This window comes from Oncorhynchus tshawytscha, linkage group LG19 (genome assembly GCF_018296145.1).
Source record: "Oncorhynchus tshawytscha isolate Ot180627B linkage group LG19, Otsh_v2.0, whole genome shotgun sequence".
NCBI lineage: Eukaryota > Metazoa > Chordata > Actinopteri > Salmoniformes > Salmonidae > Oncorhynchus > Oncorhynchus tshawytscha.
The window spans coordinates 34,380,351-34,401,269 of record NC_056447.1 but is presented as its reverse complement, the minus strand read 5'-3'; the positions used below and the strand labels follow the sequence as shown (position 1 = coordinate 34,401,269).

Below are 20,919 nucleotides of genomic sequence, written 5' to 3'. Positions count from 1 at the left end.
TTATTTGAGCTGTTCTTGCCATAATATGGACTTGGTCTTTTACCAAATCGGGCTATCTTCTGCATACCATCCCTACCTTGTCACAACACAACTGATTGGCTCAAACGCGTTAAGAAGGAAAGAAATTCCAAAAATGAACTTTTAACAAGGCACACCTGTTAATTGAAATACATTCCAGGTGACTACTTCCATGAAGCTGGTTGAGAGAATGCCAAGAGTGTGCAAAGCTGTCATCAAATATAGTTAGATTTGCTTAACACTTTTTTGGTTACTACATAATTCCATATGAGTTATTTCATAGTTCTGATGTCGTCACTATTATTCTACTGTCAGGATGGTGTATTGGAGGCGAAGTCAAGTGCAGGAGAACAGATACAATGAACAGGAGCACTTTTATTATAGTTCCAAAAACGAGAGCACTACATGAAACAAACACGCCCAAAAAAACGTAACATAAAAGTAGAGCGCGTAACTAACACTACCTAACATGAAAACAATTACACACAAAACATGATGGGAAACAGAGGGTTAAATACAAGGAGCTTAATTGGGGAAATGTAAACCAGGTGTGTATGGAAACAAGACAAGTCCAATGGATATACGAAAACTGGAGCATCGATGGCTAGACAGACGGTGACGTCGATCGCCGAACGTCACCCGAACAAGGAGAGGGGCTGTCTTCAGCAGAAGTCGTAACATCTACAATCTATAAAATAGTAAAAATAAAGAACAACCCTTGAATGAGTAGGTGTCCAAACTTTTGACTGGTACTGTGTATGTATTCTCTCTCACATGCACACACACCCCTTCTCCACACACTCCTCCTCCCTCATACTAGTTAAGAGAAAGCTCTTATTACTTACAGGGTTAAATTAAAGATCCTGCTGGCCCATTACTCACCTGCTATAGTTTAACTACTTCAGGCTCCCAGTCAGGCAGTCAGGGAGAGAGGGAAGGTGGGCTGTATTAATGGCTGTGGTCGGCCTGCCGATTGGTTTCCTGGTTTGAGAAATGGGCCAGTGGTAGGCCCGAGTTCATTAAGGCCCTAATTGGATGGTGATGGTTGCCCTGTTTGTTCTCTTCTGGAAGTCATTGCTGCAGTGAGTAATGCCTGCTGTGACTTAGAGACATCGAGGAGAGAGAGAGAGAGAGAGAGACAGCGAGAGAGAGACTGTCTGAGCTCCTACAGTGGCACTGAGGTGTGTGTGTGCCACCGTGCTTCTACATCTGCATTGTTTGCTCTTTGGGATTTTAGGCTCGGTTTCTGTATAAGCACTTTGCGACATCTGCTGTAAAATATTTCATTGTGTGTGTGTGCATGATGAGGTACAAATAAAAAGGGTGTGTGTGCATGCATTTATACCTCTGTGTGTGTGCAAGAGATACGAAATGGAGAATGAGATAAAGAAAGAAGCCCTTAACACCAACTTATACACACAATCTAATCATTCTCCAGCGAGTTTCAGTTCTGTGTGTGTGTGTGTGTGTGTGTGTGTGTGTGTGTGTGTGTCTGTGTGTGTGCTCACTAAACAGTTAGTCTAACTAGAGGCAAGACTGATAAAGAATGGGCCATTTGTTATGTATTACAGAAATGCATGGGCTCCTGTTTTTCAGTGTAATCTACAGATCTGTCATTAAATCAATAAAGAGCGGTGCGGGCAGTAGGTAAGCAGCTGTACAGACGTACACCGCTGAGTTTACCCTCCAATCACCACACACCATGATTACTGAGCACTTATCTGTCACCCCGGAGGAAACCATCTCTCAGGCTGTCTCGCAGAACACACATCACCTCACGTAGCATACACAAATAGTCAGAGAACACACACACATAGCAGAATAAATCCGAGCGAGCACACTCATTTACCTATGCTTACGTGGTACTATACAGACTGCCAGGAAAGTACCAAAATGTATTTGCTCTATGTGTGTACAGTGCACATAATCATGTTGACACAGACACTGATTAGACTTTCTGAAATACACATTTTTGTCCCACTCACACGTATTCCAAGAGTGACACAGACAGGAAGGAATGCCTCCACCCATACAGATAGACAGTCATGCACACTGACTTTTTCACATGCCCCAGTGCATCAATACACAAAGAAACTCATTCCATTGAATTGTGTGAGGTGTGTTTGCTCCCGTATGAGTCTGTGTTATTGTGCGTACTAGAATGTGTGTGGCTGTTTGTGTAAGCAAGTTACAGTAGTGTCCACATTTCTGTGTGAGCAAGTGTGTGTATGAGTTTGGCAGAGGAGTGTATTAGTCAGCTGGTCCAATCAGCCATTAGTCAATCATTAAATGCCAGGTGTGCGGACTGTGTTGACCCAGGCCTGAACTGGACCTAACCTGGTCCTGAATCAGACCTAACCTGGTCCTGAACCAAATCTAACCTGGTCCTGACCTGGTCGTGAACCAGACCTAACATGGTCCTGACCTGGTTCACAGTGAGGGGCAGAGGGGCTGATCTTAGACAACCAATAGTCTAGAAAGTAAAACTCATAGTGACTGAACAATTACTGCCATCACTGTAGACCACTCATTCTACAGTATGTTTTCACCTAAATCGGACCTGGGTTACAATTAAGTGATAATGCCAGAGAAGCTGGTGTTTGGAGGATATATTGGTACAGGTTTTGTTAGGCCCGAGACACTGTTCTAATTGCTTGCTTTCTAGCTAGCCAGCTACGGCTAATTTACAGTCACGTCAAACAGTGAAGCCAGAATAACAGCAAACTAGCTGCATTTGTTTAAGCTGTTTTCTAGTGACATTTATTTGGATACATCCATAACAATGAGCTAATGATGCGCGATATCGCCTGTTGTTAAAATGTGCTTTATCGTCAGAACACTGTTGTTCAGAGGAGCTAGCCAACAACACAGCTAACACAATCACTTCAATCTGAAGCTGGAAAGACAGCAAACTAGCTACACTTCGTTTCATTTCACCTGTTTTCTATTGACAGTTCTTTGTATATATCCATAAAAATTATGCTGATTCATGATTTCGACTGGCTGAGAAAGCCTGCCTGCCTGTCTGTCTCATCCCGACTCATTACTATGGGACAGCTATAGATCGAATTTGAAGATTGAAACACTGTTGCAAATGTTGGAGAGACAAACAGCAAGATTAATACAAATCTCCACTGTTGAAAATGAAATGTTAGTCGAAATAGAAATGTGAGATAATGTCTAGATGCTATTTATAGTGGAGATGAAGTTTATACGTTGCCTGGCTGGGCTGATGAGACAGTGGATTATGCAGTCAGATGGAACAGAGTAAATAGGCATTTTAACGTCATAGATTTAGCCGGTGGTAACTTGTGGAATAGACACTGACTGGAATGCATTTTTAACAAATGAGTATTCAGGAATAGACCCACCCGTTGTTTAATGGTAAACTAAACACCACCCGGCCTCACATTATGTTCTTATTTTTACATTCACCTTTAGAATTAATTTGAATTCTGCACCAATTCCAATGAGATGTGGGAACTAAGTGGGAAGAACTATGGCAGTATTCTGTTGTCTTGTTTTAATGAAAAGCAGAGAGATGGCGTTAGCGGCTCAGGGCCCTTTGAGGGAAGATACAGTACAGTGCTGTATAGTTAGTCTCTGTGGTCCTCCACTAGCTGGTGTCTGGGCTGGTGGCTGCTAATTAAAGTGTGAACAGTGTCTACTGTCAGAGTAGAGCTCCACCGCTTTATTCATTTACTCTCCTCTCATGTGACACAATGATATGTGAAAGCCACTGTCTCACACTCACAGTCACTCAGTAACACGGTCACACGCTTACTAAGTCACACTGTAAAGCTGTCATTAAGGCACTGTCTCAAAGCCAGTATCACACAGACACTCATACTCAGACACTTTCTTAAACCCTTTTTTCTCCTTGGGTAGTATATGTCATGTACAGGTAGTGATATAGTAAGTATATACTAATTCCTACCGTGTGAATGTATTAAAGAACTGCTAAGTGTCTGTGAATAGCTTTTGATTTGTGAAGGCATGCCAGCTGTGTAGCTACAGCACCTCTGTGTTATTGGCCCCTGTATTAAAACTGCTGTCTCCCTTTTCTTTTTCAGCAGCGCAACATTGAGGCCAGGCCAAGGTAAGTCTGATTAATAACATTCTGAGCATCTAGCAGAGCAGGGAGAAAAAATGTATTTTAAAATCCCCACACTCAGGTGGTTTTACAGTGGGTTTACAGGGAGAGAGGAATACCAAACACATCCATGCTGACACCCACATGTACAGTAAACGTGCATGCTCTCTCTATCTCTTTCACACACACACACACACACACACACACACACACACACACACACACACACTTCTCTCTCCAGCCATTGAACATAGTATCTCCTCTCCTCCTCCCCTGTAGTCCTGTATAGACCTTTTCACACTGCACTGTTCTTAGCCCTGGGCTAGATTAGCCTGTGTTCAAACAAGCATTTTTTATCCCTGGGCTAAGCTTTAGTCATACTTGTATTCCAAAGCCCTGGGCTAACGGACAAACACAACATGCAACCAACATTCTATCTCGACACGCAACCAATGTTATAAACAATACATTAATTAACACATTAGTTCCTCTAGCTTCGAGCCTAGCATTTGATTTCCAACAGTGTTGGTTTGTATAAACCGTACAAACCTTGATGTTTGCCTGTGACCTTTTTTATTTTTTTATAAAAAAATTATTGTTATTTCACCTTTATTTAACCAGGTAGGCTAGTTGAGAACAAGTTCTCATTTATAACTGCGACCTGGCCAAGATAAAACAAAGGAGTTCGACATATACAACAACACAGAGTTACACATGGAATAAACAAACATACAGTCAATTATACAGTAGAAAAAGTCTATATACAGGGTGTGCAAATGAGGTAAGTTAAGGGAGGTAAGGCAATAAAATAGGCCATAGTGGCGAAATAATTACAATATAGCAATTAAACACTGGAGTGATAGATGTGCAGAAGATGAATGTGCAAGTAGAGATACTGGGGTGCAAAGGAGCAAGATAAATAAATAAATACAGTATGGGGATGAGGTACAGTGCCTTGCGAAAGTATTCAGCCCCCTTGAACTTTGCGACCTTTTGCCACATTTCAGGCTTCAAACATAAAGATATAAAACTGTATTTTTTGTGAAGAATCAACAACAAGTGGGACACAATCATGAAGTGGAACGACATTTATTGGATATTTCAAACTTTTTTAACAAATCAAAACTGAAAAATTGGGCGTGCAAAATTATTCAGCCCCTTTACTTTCAGTGCAGCAAACTCTCTCCAGAAGTTCAGTGAGGATCTCTGAATGATCCAATGTTGACCTAAATGACTAATGATGATAAATACAATCCACCAGTGTGTAATCAAGTCTCCGTATAAATGCACCTGAACTGTGATAGTCTCAGAGGTCCGTTAAAAGCGCAGAGAGCATCATGAAGAACAAGGAACACACCAGGCATGTCCGAGATACTGTTGTGAAGAAGTTTAAAGCCGGATTTGGATACAAAAAGATTTCTCAAGCTTTAAACATCCCAAGGAGCACTGTGCAAGCGATAATATTGAAATGGAAGGAGTATCAGACCACTGCAAATCTACCAAGACCTGGCCGTCCCTCTAAACTTTCAGCTCATATAATGAGAAGACTGATCAGAGATGCAGCCAAGAGGCCCATGATCACTCTGGATGAACTGCAGAGATCTACAGCTGAGGTGGGAGACTCTGTCCATAGGACAACAATCAGTCGTATATTGCACAAATCTGGCCTTTATTGAAGAGTGGCAAGAAAAAAGCAATTTCTTAAAGATATCCATAAAAAGTGTTGTTTAAAGTTTGCCACAAGCCACCTGGGAGACACACCAAACATGTGGAAGAAGGTGCTCTGGTCAGATGAAACCAAAATTGAACTTTTTGGCAACAATGCAAAACGTTATGTTTGGCGTAAAAGCAACACAGCACATCACCCTGAACACACCATCCCCACTGTCAAACATGGTGGTGGCAGCATCATGGTTTGGGGCTGCTTTTCTTCAGCAGGGACAGGGAAGATGGTTAAAATTGATGGGAAGATGGATGGAGCCAAATACAGGACCATTCTGGAAGAAAACCTGATGGAGTCTGCAAAAGACCTGAGACTGGGACGGAGATTTGTCTTCCAACAAGACAATGATCCAAAACATAAAGCAAAATCTACAATGGAATGGTTCAAAAATAAACATATCCAGGTGTTAGAATGGCCAAGTCAAAGTCCAGACCTGAATCCAATCGAGAATCTGTGGAAAGAACTGAAAACTGCTGTTCACAAATGCTCTCCATCCAACCTCACTGAGCTCGAGCTGTTTTGCAAGGAGGAATGGGAAAAAATGTCAGTCTCTTGATGTGCAAAACTGATAGAGACATACCCCAAGCGACTTACAGTGTAATCGCAGCAAAAGGTGGCGCTACAAAGTATTAACTTAAAGGGGCTGAATAATTTTGCACGCCCAATTTTTCAGTTTTTGATTTGTTAAAAAAGTTTGAAATATCCAATAAATGTCGTTCCACTTCATGATTGTGTCCCACTTGTTGTTGATTCTTCACAAAAAAATACAGTTTTATATCTTTATGTTTGAAGCCTGAAATGTGGCAAAAGGTCGCAAAGTTCAAGGGGGCCGAATACTTTCGCAAGGCACTGTAGTTGGATGGGCTATTTACAGATGGGCTATGTACAGGTGCAGGTGCAGTGATCTGTGGGAGATAGGAGTCTCCAGCTTCAGTGATTTTTGCAGTTCGTTCCAGTCATTGGCAGCAGAGAACTGGGAGGAAAGGCGGCCAAAGGAGGAATTGGCTATGCGGGTGACCAGTGAGATATACCTGCTGGAGTGCGTGCTACGGGTGGGTGCTGCTATAGTGACCAGTGAGCTGAGATAAGGCAGGGCTTTACCTAGCAGAGACTTGTAGATGACCTGGAGCCAGTGGGTTTGGCGACGAGTATGAAGCGAGGGCCAGCCAACGAGAGCGTACAGGTCACCGTGGTGGGTAGTATATGGGGCTTTGGTGACAAAACGGATGACACTGTGATAGACTGCAACCAATTTGTTGAGTAGAGTGTTGGAGGCTATTATATAGATGACGTCTCCGAAGATGAGGATTGGTAGGATGGTCAGTTTTACGAGGGTATGTTTGGCAGTATGAGTGACGGATGCTTTTTTGCGAAATAAGAAGCCGATTCTAGATTTAATTTTGGATTGGAGATGCTGAATGTGAGCCTGGAAGGAGAGTTTACAGTCTAACCAGACACCTAGGTATTTGTAGTTGTCCACATATTCTAAGTCAGAACCGTCTAGAGTAGTGATGCTTGACTTGCGGGCAGGTACGGGCAGCTATCGGTTGAAGAGCATGCATTTAGTTTTACTTGCATTTAAGAGCAGTTGGAGCTTGTCCAAAGAAGGGCCAGAATTATACAGAATGGTGTCGTCTGCGTAGAGGTGGATCAGAGAATCAACAGCAGCAAGAGCGACATCATTGATGTATACAGAGAAGAGAGTCGGAGGCCAAGTTGGTAAGGATGATATCTATGAGGGTGCGTTAATAGATTCGTTAATCATTTGTGCGAGATTGAGGGCATCAAGCTTAGATTGTGGGATGGCTGGGGTGTTAAGCATGTCCCAGTTTAGGTCACCTAGCAGCCGAGCTCTGAAGATAGATGGGGGGGCAATCAATTCACATATGGTGTCCAGGGCACCGCTGGGGCTGAGGGTGGTCTATAGCAAGCAGCAACAGTGAGAAACTTGTTTCTGGAAGGTGGATTCTTCAAAGCCTCGGAAACAATGTTTCCCTTTTGAAATACGATCTCACCCCTGTACAGAGAATACTGTCAATGAACAAACTTTTCTGATCTAGGTGAAATCATGCAAAACTATTATTATCATGGATATATCCTAATAAATGTTATTATAAAAGCTATGAAAACAGATTGGAGTGTTTGCTGCCCTTCCAGCTGTAGAGTTTGAAGCTTTAGTTGGCTACATGAGAAGACGTTAGCCAGCCGGCATAGCAGCCATTTTTGTTAGGCATACTGATTAAAGTCCTCAGATGGAAGGATGAAATAGTATGAATTTGGCTATCAAAATAACGTGCATAATAATTATAAGCATCACAAGTATATGTAAATTAAGTGACAATGCAGCTTTTGTGATTGGACTATGAGCATTCTAGGTGTTGTTCTAGACCCCGTTTTACACTGGCTATTTTGGCACTGTGTTTTTTGGGTTAACCCCGAAAATTTGGTGCTAACCCTGCTCAAGGCAGGGCCAAACAGCACTGGGCTAAGGTTGGCGCTAGCCCACTTTAGAATGTGAAAAATATAAACTATTGGAACCTAGAAAGTTGGCTGTCAGAAGTATTACAATGTAAACATACTTTTAATCCGTTGGTCTGCATATTTCAAGGCTGGACTATTATTTTCTCATCACTCATCTTGCTAAAACGTATACTAAAAATGTGGAAATCATTTAATCCGAACATTAATTAACATAATGAAAAAATCTGTGGCAAACAATAACGCAGGAACTAAGGATGGGGGTGTGAGCATGCGAGTCTGGGCAGATGAGATGTAGTCATGGTTTGTGTGCGTCTGTAATTTGTTGTTTGTATGTATACGTTTGTATAAAAATAAAAATAAAAATGTTCCTTAGCCCAGGGCTAAGGGGCATTATGAATGCACCTTATGTGTGTCACATCCATGGCCCAGCCAGCATTTAGCTGCTCCAATCTCTATGCCCGCTGGAATGTAACGCTCAGAGTTGTGACGATCTCCCTACTCCAATCACACGGCCACGCCGCTCCAATGGTCACTGGGCCAAGCCGGGCCAGGCTGGGCAAATGGAGAGACACACTGTCCACTAAGTGTGTGGTCAAGCTATAGTTTGATTATTGGGGTCAACCCAAGCCCTCTGGTGGAACAATCGTGCTTATGCAGCATGGTCTGTGTTGTACTAAGCTTGTCTAGAAGGTAGTCGTGTGAAAGGTCTGTGTCTTGTCTGCTTGCGTGCCTGCCTGCTTGTCTGCCTGAATGCCTGTCTACTTGTCTGTATCTCTGTCCATCTGTTCATCCTCTAGTTCATTTGTCTGACTGTCATTTTGTCTGTCTCACTTGTAGAGGTGTGTAGGTTAGTGTGTGAGATGGTGTGTGTGTATGTTAGTGTGTGAGACAGTGTGTGTAGATTGGTTTGTGAGACAGTGTGTAAAACAGTAGGTGTAACAGATAGCCTTTAGCCAGTCACACACATATTGATCCCCTGACACTGACATGGCTTTCAGGAGTCGCTCGCCCGGAGCAGCTGCCTTCCCATCACCCCCTGCTGTGTCCCTATGGTGTGTGTCTCTCCAGGCCTTGTTGTCAGGCTTCCCACCTCACCACATCTCTCACACACACACACATACACACACACTCAGTAATGGTCTGAGACACAGGCAGAGCCTCCCTGTCTGCCTGTCTGAGCTGTGCAAATGTCAGCCTCTGCATCTCGGGTGGGAAAGAAATGCTTTATCTAAAAGGTACTATCTGGGTGAATAATGGTTAAAGAAGAACCTGTCTGATAAGACAGACACCTACAAGCTGTAAGCTAAAAGTTTGACAAAATAACAGAGTGCTCAGTGTTTTATCTTTGGAATGTTGTTGGATTTTCAGAACATATGTATGAGTGATAACACAAACAACCAAATAACAGCTATGACGGGGAAACTGAATACACACTAACATCAGCCTGCATTGCCGTTTTTAACGGCCCTGACCCAGTCATGGAGAAGCCCAGTATAACTACCATCTCAGGGGCTGTAGGAGCTTTAACCTGCCAATGGTAATACTGAGACCCAAGCACAATCCACTACTCTCTATGCCAGACCAGATGGCTGCAATTTGGGACCCCAGGGTGGCATAACGCTTCTGAAATGCCCTTGGTCAAGGTTAACACACACACATACACACAAACATAAAAGTATGCGCAGACACACATGAACGCACACACACCACCTTTCCCCATCTTCATAAAACTCCCAGGTTGCAGAATCCAGCCCAGCTCCCTGCCTGGATAAAGACATCAGATAATGACTGGTATAAAACATAATGAACTCATCATACAAGAAGGACGAGGATAGAGGGATGAAAGAGGGATGAAGGGAGGAATGTGACTGGGAGAGAGGAGGGAATGCAAGAATTTGTATTGTCTGAAGGGTTCGTTTACAAGCTTGGGAAGATGGGGATTGAGGCAGTGGAGAGGAGAAAATTAATTGGAGGAAGAATGGGAGAGAAAGATTTGTATTCATGTATTAACTTTTATTTATCCAGGGGAATCCAATTAAGACCAGAATCTCATTCTCAATGGTGCCCTGAGAAGAAACAATTCACAAATCAACATTATAATTCAATAAAACAGCAAAAGAGAAATTACAGATGCAGCTGTTACAGATGCATTACAATTCAACAACACAAATAAATTCTTACATTCAACCAAAACACTCGCAAACCTCAGTGAATTCCTTCCTCATCAGCGTTCTAAACTTCCCTATTGGCAGCAGGGATTTGTATATTGTGGGGGGGGGGGCATTAAAACTAAAAGCTGATTTACCTAGGTTGGTAGAGGCATGAGGGACCTCAAGAGTTAACCAACCCTGTGAGCAGGTTTGGTGCCTCATATTTCTATACTTTAACAGAGAAGTGAGATATGTTGGAAGCTGGTGCAGCAGAGCTTTGGAAACAAAAAGGGAGAAATTAAGTGATCTACGGGAATTTAGAGTAATCCAGCCGACCTTCTGATAAAGCATGCAGTGATGAGTATTAAACCTGTCACCTGTGAAAAAGCGAAGCACGCTATGGTACACTATATCCAAGGGTTTTAGAGTAGTGGTTGCTGCTTTCTTATAAATGGTGTCACAATAATCAAGAACTGGCAGAAAGGTTGCCTTTACAACCTGCTTCCTGATGTATAGAGAGAGGAATTGTTTTAAGATGGTCATACCATGGATCGTTTAGCTATTGGATTTTGAATTATAGGATCCTTCAGGTATAACAATTATTTTATAAAATATTTAATTTGGCGTTTAATATTATAACCCATAGAAACACATTGAATAACACATTCATAAGTGGAAAAAAGACTGAAAAATAAATCATAAGCAATAAAGTTTTGTAGTGTCTGTCCTTTGTCTAGGAGGTATAAGAAAGCTCAGGAAATATTTGTGTTTTTTTTCTACACATATTTAACCCCTTATTTTGTTGGCATAAAACTACCTCCATACTTCCATTCATTTGTATGAATTACCTTCTGACTAGTCCCGTGACAACTGTGGGAGTCGTAGAGCAAAACGGATCCATCGTATTTGTGGGAGTCCTATCTTTCCATAGATTAGTCACATATGTTTGTAGGCCAAACCGTTCAGATGCTACAGAGGTTTTCATGAGAAGACCGATTTTCAGGATGTCTCGTGTTCTGACAACCATCGCTGTAGCTCAGCCACCTTCCACTGCAGATGCGGAATGCAGAAATAGGCAGATGGGGTGGATTGAGAAGCAGCCCATGCAAAAAAAACATATCTCTAGTTTAAACTGACAGATTTTGATAGAGTTCTTTTTATTATGTTACTTAGATTGACACACTAGCTCATCCGTATGTTTTTTAAATGTCAAGTTGTTGTCAATCCAAAAGCCCAGATATTTATAGGCAGGAACATGCTCTATGAGAGAACCTTCCCATGCTTAAATGTGTAAACCATATGGAATATTTCTATGAGAATTAGAAAATAATATTTATTTTGTTTTTCCTGCATTACGTACCAATTTTAAATCAACAAGGGCTTTCTGCAAGGCAACAAAATCAGATTGCAGCTCTAACATAGCCTGGTCAGCAGTAGGTGCAATAGCATACATATGTGTAATCTGCATACAGATGAATGTTACAGGTTTTTGCAGATAGACCAATATTATTTATATAAATATTAAAGAGAACAGGTCCCAAAATCGACCCCGGCAGGAAACCTTTAGTAGTATTGAGGTAACTTGACTTGACACCATCAAAAACCACACATTGTGTCCTGTCTGACAGTTCCCAAACCACTTGCAAGACGCCTGGTCGAGGCCCATTTCAGACAACCTTTGAATGATTAGGGGATGGTCGACATTATCAAAGGCTTTGGATAGGTCTATAAATATGGCAGCACACTGATGCCTAAGATCTAAGCAATTTAACACATAATTTAAGACAAACATAGCTGCTGAAACATTGCTATGTCCAGGTATAATACTAGACTGGTGCACATGAAGAATATCATTTGAAATTAACAAAGTTAAGTTAATGTTTGTGATTCCAATATTTGAGCAAAGCAAGATAGCTTAGAAATTGGGCAGTAGTTACAGTATGTAGGTCAGAAGGATCCCCGCCGTTGTGAAGGGGGAGGGCATTCGTTGCCTTCTAGATTTTAGGGATAGCACCAGAAGCAATCGTTAAACAAACAAAAAATGTGGGTCAAAGGTTTGACAATGAGGGGGCAGAAAGCTGCAGTAAAAAGGGATTAAGCGAATCAGCTCCTATGATTTTTTACATACATTTTTTGCAAGGCACTTCATTGACATCAAACGGTTCAAATGAATAAAAGAAATAGAAAAGAGTCAGAGCCTGGAAGTGCATCATTCTCTGCTATCTGTTTAGAGGTGAATAACTTGAGGTGTTTTCAGAAACTATTCTTTGAAACAGCAGACCAGCTGAGGCAAAATGGACATTAAAGCACCATACATTTAATTTTTAACTGTTATGGGACCAAAGGCTGTCACAACCTGCTGGGGCAATTAGTGGGTGAGTTTTGTTTCAAAGATTTTACCACTTTACAGAATTTAGCTGAATTTCCACCACTCTCAGATATACAATTCAAGAAGTATGTTGACTTTTTAAAATGTATATATTTAAACTCAGCAAAAAAAGAAACGCCCCTTTTTCAGGACCCTGTCTTTCAAAGATAATTCCTAAAAATCCAAATAACTTAAATTTCCTATGCTTGTTCAATGAACCATAAACAATTAATGAACATGCACCTGTGGAACGGTCGTTAAGACACTAACAGCTTACAGACGGTAGGCAATTAAGGTAACAGTTATTAAAACTTGGGACACTAAAGAGGCCTTTCTACTGACTCTGAAAAACACCAAAAGAAAGATGCCCAGTGTCCTTGCTCATCTGCGTGAACGTGCAAGGAGGCATGAGGACTGCAGATGTGGCCAGGGCATTAAATTGCAATGTTCATGCTGTGAGAAGCCTAAGACAGCGCTACAGGGAGACGGGACAGACAGCTGATCGTCCTCGCAGTCGCAGACCACGTGTAACAACACCTGCACAGGATCGGTACATCCGAACATCACACCTGCGGGACAGGTACTGGATGGCAACAACAACTACCTGAGTTACAACAGGAATGCACAATCCCTCCATCAGTGCTCAGACTCTCCGCAATAGGCTGAGAGAGGCTGGACTGAGGGCTTGTAGGCCTGTTGCAAGGCAGGTCCTCACCAGACATCACTGGCAACAACGTTGCCTATGGGCACAAACCCACCGTCACTGGACCAGACAGGACTGGCAAAAAGTGCTCTTCACTGACATGTCATGTTTTTTTTTTCAACAGGGGTGATGGTCGGATTTGCTTTCATCATCGAAGGAATGAGCCTGTACTCACCTAGGCCTGTACTCAGAAGCGGGATTAAGGTGGAGGGTCCGTCATGGTCTGGGGCGGTGTGTCACAGCATCGTTGGACTGAGCTTGTTGTCATTACAGGCAATCTCAACTCTGTGCGTTACAGGGAAGACATCCTCCTCCCTCATGTGGTACCCTTCCTGTAGGCTCATCCTGACATGACCCTCCAGCATGACAATGCCAACAGCCATACTGTTCGTTCTGTGCATGATTTCCTGCAAGACTGGAATGTCAGTGTTCTGTCATGGCCAGTGCAGAGCCCAGATCTCAATCTCATTAAGCACGTCTGGGACCTGTTGGATCGGAGGGTGAGGGCTAGGGCCATTCCCCCCAGAAATGTCCGGGAACCTGTGGGTGCCTTGGTGGAAGAGTGGGGTAACATCTCACAGCAAGAACTGGTAAATCTGGTGTAGTCCATGAGGAGGAGATGCACTGCTGTAATAAATGCATCTGGTGGCCACACCAGATACTGACTGTTACTTTTGATTTTGACCCCCCCCCCCCTTTGTTCAGGGACACGTTATTCCATTTCTGTTTGTCACATGTCTGTGGAACTTGTTCAGTTTATGTCTCAGTTGTTGAATGTTCATATAAATATTTACACATGTTAAGTTTGCTGCAACTCCCCAATGGGCTCATCGCTGCAACTCCCCAATGGGCTCAAATCAAATGACATCAAATTTTATTAGTCACATGTGCCGAATACAACAGGTATAGACCTGACAGTGAATTGCTTACTTACGAGCCCCTAACCAACAATGCAGTTAAAAAATATACGGATAAGAATAAGAATTAAAAGTAACAAGTAATTGAAGAGCAGCATTAAAATGACAATAGCGTGACTATTTACAGGGGGTACTGGTACAGAGTCAGTGTGTGGGGGCACTGGTTAGTTGAAACCCATTTCCTGCCAAACCGCGCTTCTTATTAACACCTGCCCACTTAACCTGCAAGTGAGCCGCACCAATGGGTCGAAGGAAATACTGTTCACCTGACGACCGAGATCAGCCTGCAGGTCCCCAGCACGTCACAAGGAGTCTCTAGAGCGCAATGAGCCAAGTAAATCCCACCCGGCCAAACCCTCCCCTAACCCGGACTACCCTGGGCCAATTGTGCGCTGCCCTATGGGACTCCCAATCACGGCCGGTTGTGATACAGCCCGGGATTGAACCAGGTTCTGAAATGACTCCTCTAGCACTGCAATGCTTTTCTAACCCGAGTAGGACATCTATTTCTCAAATGTCTGAAGGACTGCCAGTCAGAGGTAGAATCAGTCAATCTAGCCTTAGCCCAAGCTAAGTTTCTTTCATGAAATCTCTCAGACAATTAATGAGTGAAGCTTGATTTAGATCGGTCCTTTAACCTTAATATTTTCTATGGGGCATGCTAATCTACAACCGAGTTAAACAGAGAGTTAAGGGCCTGATCCGAATCAGAGATTGAGGACACACCCTCCCAATCATACAACCCCAGGTCATACAGGTGTCTTTGGCTATGCCAGATTATGTGATATGACTTGCTATTCTATAAAATAATTTATCCGTAATTAATATCACCTGATTGAGCTAATCATGTAAATGTAATTAACTAGAGAGTCGGGCACCACAAAATAATATTTATAGAGCTATTATCTTCCGAATAAACTCTTAAAGACCTAGTAATATTTTACATCAATAGCCGTCAATATCAATTATCATTTTAATTCAGTCTCATCTGAAAGTTGTAAATTATTTTATCTGCAAGAACCCTGGCTAACAATTTGAATCAGCAATACAACATTTGGTTTAATTATTTATTTACTAAATACCTAACTAATCACACAGAATTCACATACACACAATTAATAATAACTTATAATAACTTGATTACAAACTACGCATAAAGGAAAATGTCCCTAGCGGGTGGAACAGATATGACAGCTTGTTACACAAAGGAAAAGGGGCTGGGTTTGAGTGAAAGAGCAGGAAGACTGAGGAACAAAGGGAAAAAGCTGTGCTATTGTAAATACAGTATCTTATGCATTCTAAATGACCTTCCATTTGGAAAAGGAAAATGCAATGAATATTTACTCTGAGTTGCGCTTCAGTAGGTTGGTGGTGGATGGAAGGCCGTGTTGCCAAACCGAGTCCTTTGTCCTTTGAAGAATGTCTCTGGTGGTCTATTGGATACGTTGTAGTAATGTCATTGTGTGATAGACAGGATACTCTGTCTGTTCCTTCGTAACCTTCGTTTGCAGCTGCTGTTGCTAACTCAACGGCTAGGAGGTATCGCTTCTGTAGTGAATAAGAGTTCAAAAGTTCATACCATTCGCAACCAAAGCTCATGCTGATGTTAGCTTCGTTCTGTAGTTATTATCTGAACCATTCTGACATAGGACCGTCGTCCTCATATCCTCGGAACAGGAATTTCTGTTGTCATCAAGGCTTTAAATAGGAAGGGAGAAGAGGGCGTGTTTGAAAAGTTTTATAGCCCATGTCCCGTCACAGAGTCGGGCCACTGAGTGAGCAGCCCTAACTTATGAAAACCCACATCTCACATTTTAGAAGCTAAAATCACATTTCATCCCATCACAAATAATTTCATATTCAAACATTTAAATTGAACAACAATTCCATGTAAATCCGATAACTCTGATGTGTAGACTTTCCCCTGTAGAGTTTATGTCATCTTATCATTGATGAGAATGTCTCAGATGACAACCGAACTGACATCATATTCATTAAGTACCACCACATATGTTCAATTGTTCAGATTACCAGAATATAGTTCATTTCCCCCCACCTACTGATGTTACCAGAATCTCTATGTTAACCAAGGTTTTTTTAATGTAACCTCAGTAGGTTAGAGAGAGGAGGTATTTAGAGGTATTTATGACTGTCATAAACCTATCCCCCAGGCCAACGTCATGACACAGGAATGGTTGCTCATTGAAAAAAAAAGAAATGCGGTGACATGATTTAGGATATCTTACCAGCAATGGGACAATGGGACAATGGTCACTGGTCACTGAGCTTGTTAGCAAACAGGGGCGTTTGTCAGAATGATTTCCAAAATAGTATATTTTTCAAGCTGGTTTAGTTGGGACTGGTTGGTTTAGTTAAATTTAGCTCAGTACAAATATCTTTCAGTCTATCTGAATCAATCCAGGTAAAGACCATTGAATATTAATCATTCAGATTTAGCATAGTTAAACATCAAGTCAGGCTATTTTCTAAGAGCAATTGGGAGGGCTGAGGGAGGATGATAACTCCCATTAACGTTCGTTGGTCCATTATTACCAAGGCACGCATTTAGAACAAGACATTCAAATTGCTTGGGGACAGAGGTGGTAATACACACAGCAACATTCAAGTTGTTCTTTATGAAAGGGCGACACCCCCACCTCTGCCAGCTCTGTCAGATATATAAACATTATATCCATTCAGAGACACATCAGAGTCTGGCACAGACTTTTTTTTTTACCAAGTCTCAGTAATTATCAAAATGTATGCTTTGGTCTGAGAAGCCAGAATTAAAATAAGGTCCATTTTCTAAATCAAACTTCTAACATTTACATGAATCAGTCCAAGGCCACAGATGTGGTATTTCAGATCAGACTGAGTCTCTAATACAAACATGCCATGATCAGTAGATAACACTCTATATCAAATAGCCATGGGGTTGTCTTGAAATGGTATATAGTACAGTAGATAAAAGATTGCTTAGAACTGTGCCATTTTGTCTATGCCTCAAACTAGGACGTGGATTAAAACAAGAATCAATGTGTTACCTGTTGCGGACAAGGACTGATATCCGATCACTTTTTTAGTACCCTTTCGATGTTAGCACTCAGCATCCAAACTCCTCTCCTGTTTGGGTGCAGGTCATCACTTTTTAGGAACTGTGGTTGCTCCCGAAACCAATCCAATGCTTTTTCTGAGTCCTGATTTCATCCAAGAGTCCAGTGCAAATAGTCGGGAGATGTGATCAATTCCACGACCTAGGGAGAGGGAGAGGGAGGAGAGGGAGAAAGAAAGAAAGGGGATTTAAAAAAAAGAAAGAAAACAAATTAAAAATCCCAATCAATCGAGTCTCTCTGTCACTAAAAGTTGATAATTGCTTGTCTTTTTAAGATGTTTTTCACCCTGTATGAGTTGCAAGTGATGATAGACAGGCGTTTAGGGAGTCTGTCCTTTTGGATATGGTTTCTGTTAGTTTTCTGATAAAGACAGAGGCAGGACATTCACTGAGGCCTATGGAATGCTTTCAGCTTTCTCTCTTCGGCTCCCTCTATTCAGTAGTTGAGATGTCCCCATTCAGAGTTTTGGAATAAGAATGCCCTAATAGAATATTCTGGGATTATTCAAAAATCTTGAGCTTTTCCTCGATCAAGGCTGCAGAGGATCAGGAACACTTGCGTCACAAGCTGGCCCCGTTTCATGTTATAATCGTTCTCTCTTTCTGTTTCTTTCTGTCCGTTCCTCTTTCTCCAACCCTTGTTCTGTGTGGTGTCTTTCCATATCAAAGGTTCAATCAGATAGTCTATAAATAAAGAGAAGAGGAAACAATGAGATCCGGTCAAAGAATATACCAGCTTTATCCAATATAAGATTTGGGAAACTTTTCTAATTTGAATAAGATAAGACGTTTTATTGTCAGGGAAATGTGTTGTTTTACAGGGTTGGGTTGGCAGTTGTGTCTTCCATTGCAGTTGTGCTACTTACAGCATCTCTTTTTCTTTTTTTCTGGGTTATATATCACTGTATCCCTTTTTAGCTGTCAATGACATCACTGAGCGATGGCCCCGAGGGATGAAATGTACTTCTACAAACAGTGCCTTCAGAAAGTATTCACACCCCATTGACATTTTCCACATTTTGTTGTAACAGCCTACATTTAAAATGGATTCAATTGCGATTTTGTATCACTGACCTAAACACAATAACCCATAAGTATTCAACCCCTTAATTATGGCAAGCCTAAATATGTTCAGGAGTAAACATTTGCTCAACATGTCACATAATAAGCTGCATGGGATCACTCTGTGTGCAGTAATAGTGTTTAACATGATTTTTGAATGACTACCTCATCTCTGTACCCCACACATACAATTATCTTTAAGGTCCCTCAGTCGAGCAGTGAATTTCAAACACATATTCAACCACAAACACCAGGGAGGTTTTCCAATGCTTCGTAAAGAAGGGCACCTATTGGTAGATAAAATACATTAAAAAAAGAAGCAGACATTGAATAAATATCCCTTAGAGAAACGTGGTGTTATTAATTACACTTTGGATGGTGTATCAATACATTCCGACACAACAAAGATACAGGCGTCCTTCCTAACTCAGTTGCCGGAGAGGAAGGAAACCCGCTCAGGGATTTCACCATGAGGCTAATGGTAACTTTAAAACAGTTAGAGTTTCATCGCTGTGATAGGAGAAAACTAAGGATGGATCAACAACATTGTAGTTACTCCACAATACTAACCTATATGACAGAGTGTGCCTCCTGTTTAAAATAAAACTGCAAAGAAATTACCTGTATGTCCTGAATACAAAGCATTATGATTGGGGCAAATCCAACACAACACATCACTGAGTACAACTCTTCATATTTTCAAGCATGGTGGTGGCTACATGTTATGTGTATGCTTGTCATCGGCAAGGTCTACAGAGTTTTTTAGGACTACAGCTGAGTACAGGCAAAATCCTAGAGGAAAACCTGGTTTCGTCTGCTTTCCAACAGACATTGGGAGACAAATTCACCTTTCAGCAGGACAATACCCTAAAACACAAGGCCAAATATACATTGGAATTGCTTACTAAGAAGACATTGAATGTTCCTTAATAACGGCCTAGTTACAGTTTTGACGTAAATAGACTTGAAAATGGGTGTCTAGCAATGATCAACAACCAACTTGACAGAGCTTGAATAATTTTTAAAATAATAATGTGCAAGTATTATACAATCCAAGTGTGCATAGCTCTTATAGACTTAACCAGAAAGACTCACAGCTGTAATCGCTGCCAAAGGTGATTCTAACATGTATTGACTCAAGGGTGTGAATACCTATGTAAATTAGATATTTCTGTATTTCATTTTCAAAAAATCATGTTTTCACTATGGCATTATGGGTAAATGGGTGAGAAACAAAATACCTTTGATCAATTTTGAATTCAGGCTGCAACACAACAAAATCTGGAATAAGTCAAAGGGTATGAATACTTTCAGAAGGCACGGTACACTGTCTATACGGCAGGTAGCCTAGTCGTTAGAGCGTTGGGCCTGTAACTGAAAGGTTGGTAGATCGAATCCCTGAGCTAACAATGTAGAAATCTGTCTGTCTGCCCCTGAACAAGGTAGTTAACCCATTGTTCCTAGGCCGCCATTGTAAATAAGAATTTGATTGACTTGTGTAGTTAAATTTAAAAAATATATCTATATTTACCAGAAGGCATTGCTGTGGTGGAGCTTTTAAAGTGCGTTGGCTCACACCTTGTTTAGCAAACACTGCTCCATTTAAGCAACCACTCCAGGAACAAAGGACATACAGTATGTGTGTCAAAGAGCTACGGGACTGTGATGTGCATAAAGTCTGCTTAGCAGGGGAGGCTTGGCAGGCATATAAATCATGCAATGTAATCACACTAATATGATAGGCACTCTGGAGTGTCTGGCACTTCTAATGATGATAGCAGGTCCCTCCATTTATTCCTCCACTCTGTCACGTTTCTCTGCTCTGTCCCTGCCTCTGGAGCCATGAAACATCCCCTGACCTACACACACACACACACAGAACCTCTGTTTTATCATGCATGGGATCTACACACACAGACACACACACACACACAACCTCTGTTTTATCATGCATGGACACACACACACAACCTCTGTTTTATCATGCATGGACACACACACACAACCTCTGTTTTATCATGCATGGGACCTACACACACACACACACACACACACACACACACACACACACACACACACACACACACACACAACCTCTGTTTTATCATGCATGGGATCTACACACACACACACACACACACACAACCTCTGTTTTATCATGCATGGGACCTACACCCACACACAGAACCTCTGTTTTATCATGCATGGACACACACACACAACCTCTGTTTTATCTCTGTTTTATCATGCATGGGACCTGTTTTATCAGATGGACACACACACAACCTCTGT

At 41.7% G+C, this 20,919-nt stretch overlaps 1 protein-coding gene across 7 annotated transcripts in view; it reads left to right on the top strand.

Annotated features, from left to right (window-relative positions):
* LOC112218675 (tripartite motif-containing protein 44) overlaps positions 1-20,919 on the top strand; it is a 116,954-nt gene that overhangs the window by 34,451 nt on the left and 61,584 nt on the right. For 4 of the 7 annotated variants that reach the window (XR_002948650.2, XM_024379690.2, XM_024379689.2 and 1 more), the window contains exon 5: positions 4,092-4,117. The exons of 1 other annotated variant lie outside the window; for it this stretch is intronic. Coding sequence is in view for 4 of the 6 variants with exons in the window: in XM_024379690.2 (XP_024235458.1) it covers positions 4,092-4,117 (26 nt within the window). In the remaining 2 variants the exon portion in view is untranslated. The remainder of the gene's footprint in view (positions 1-4,091; positions 4,118-20,919) is intronic. 2 more of the 7 variants (XR_002948651.2, XM_024379692.2) reach the window with 1 other exon arrangement.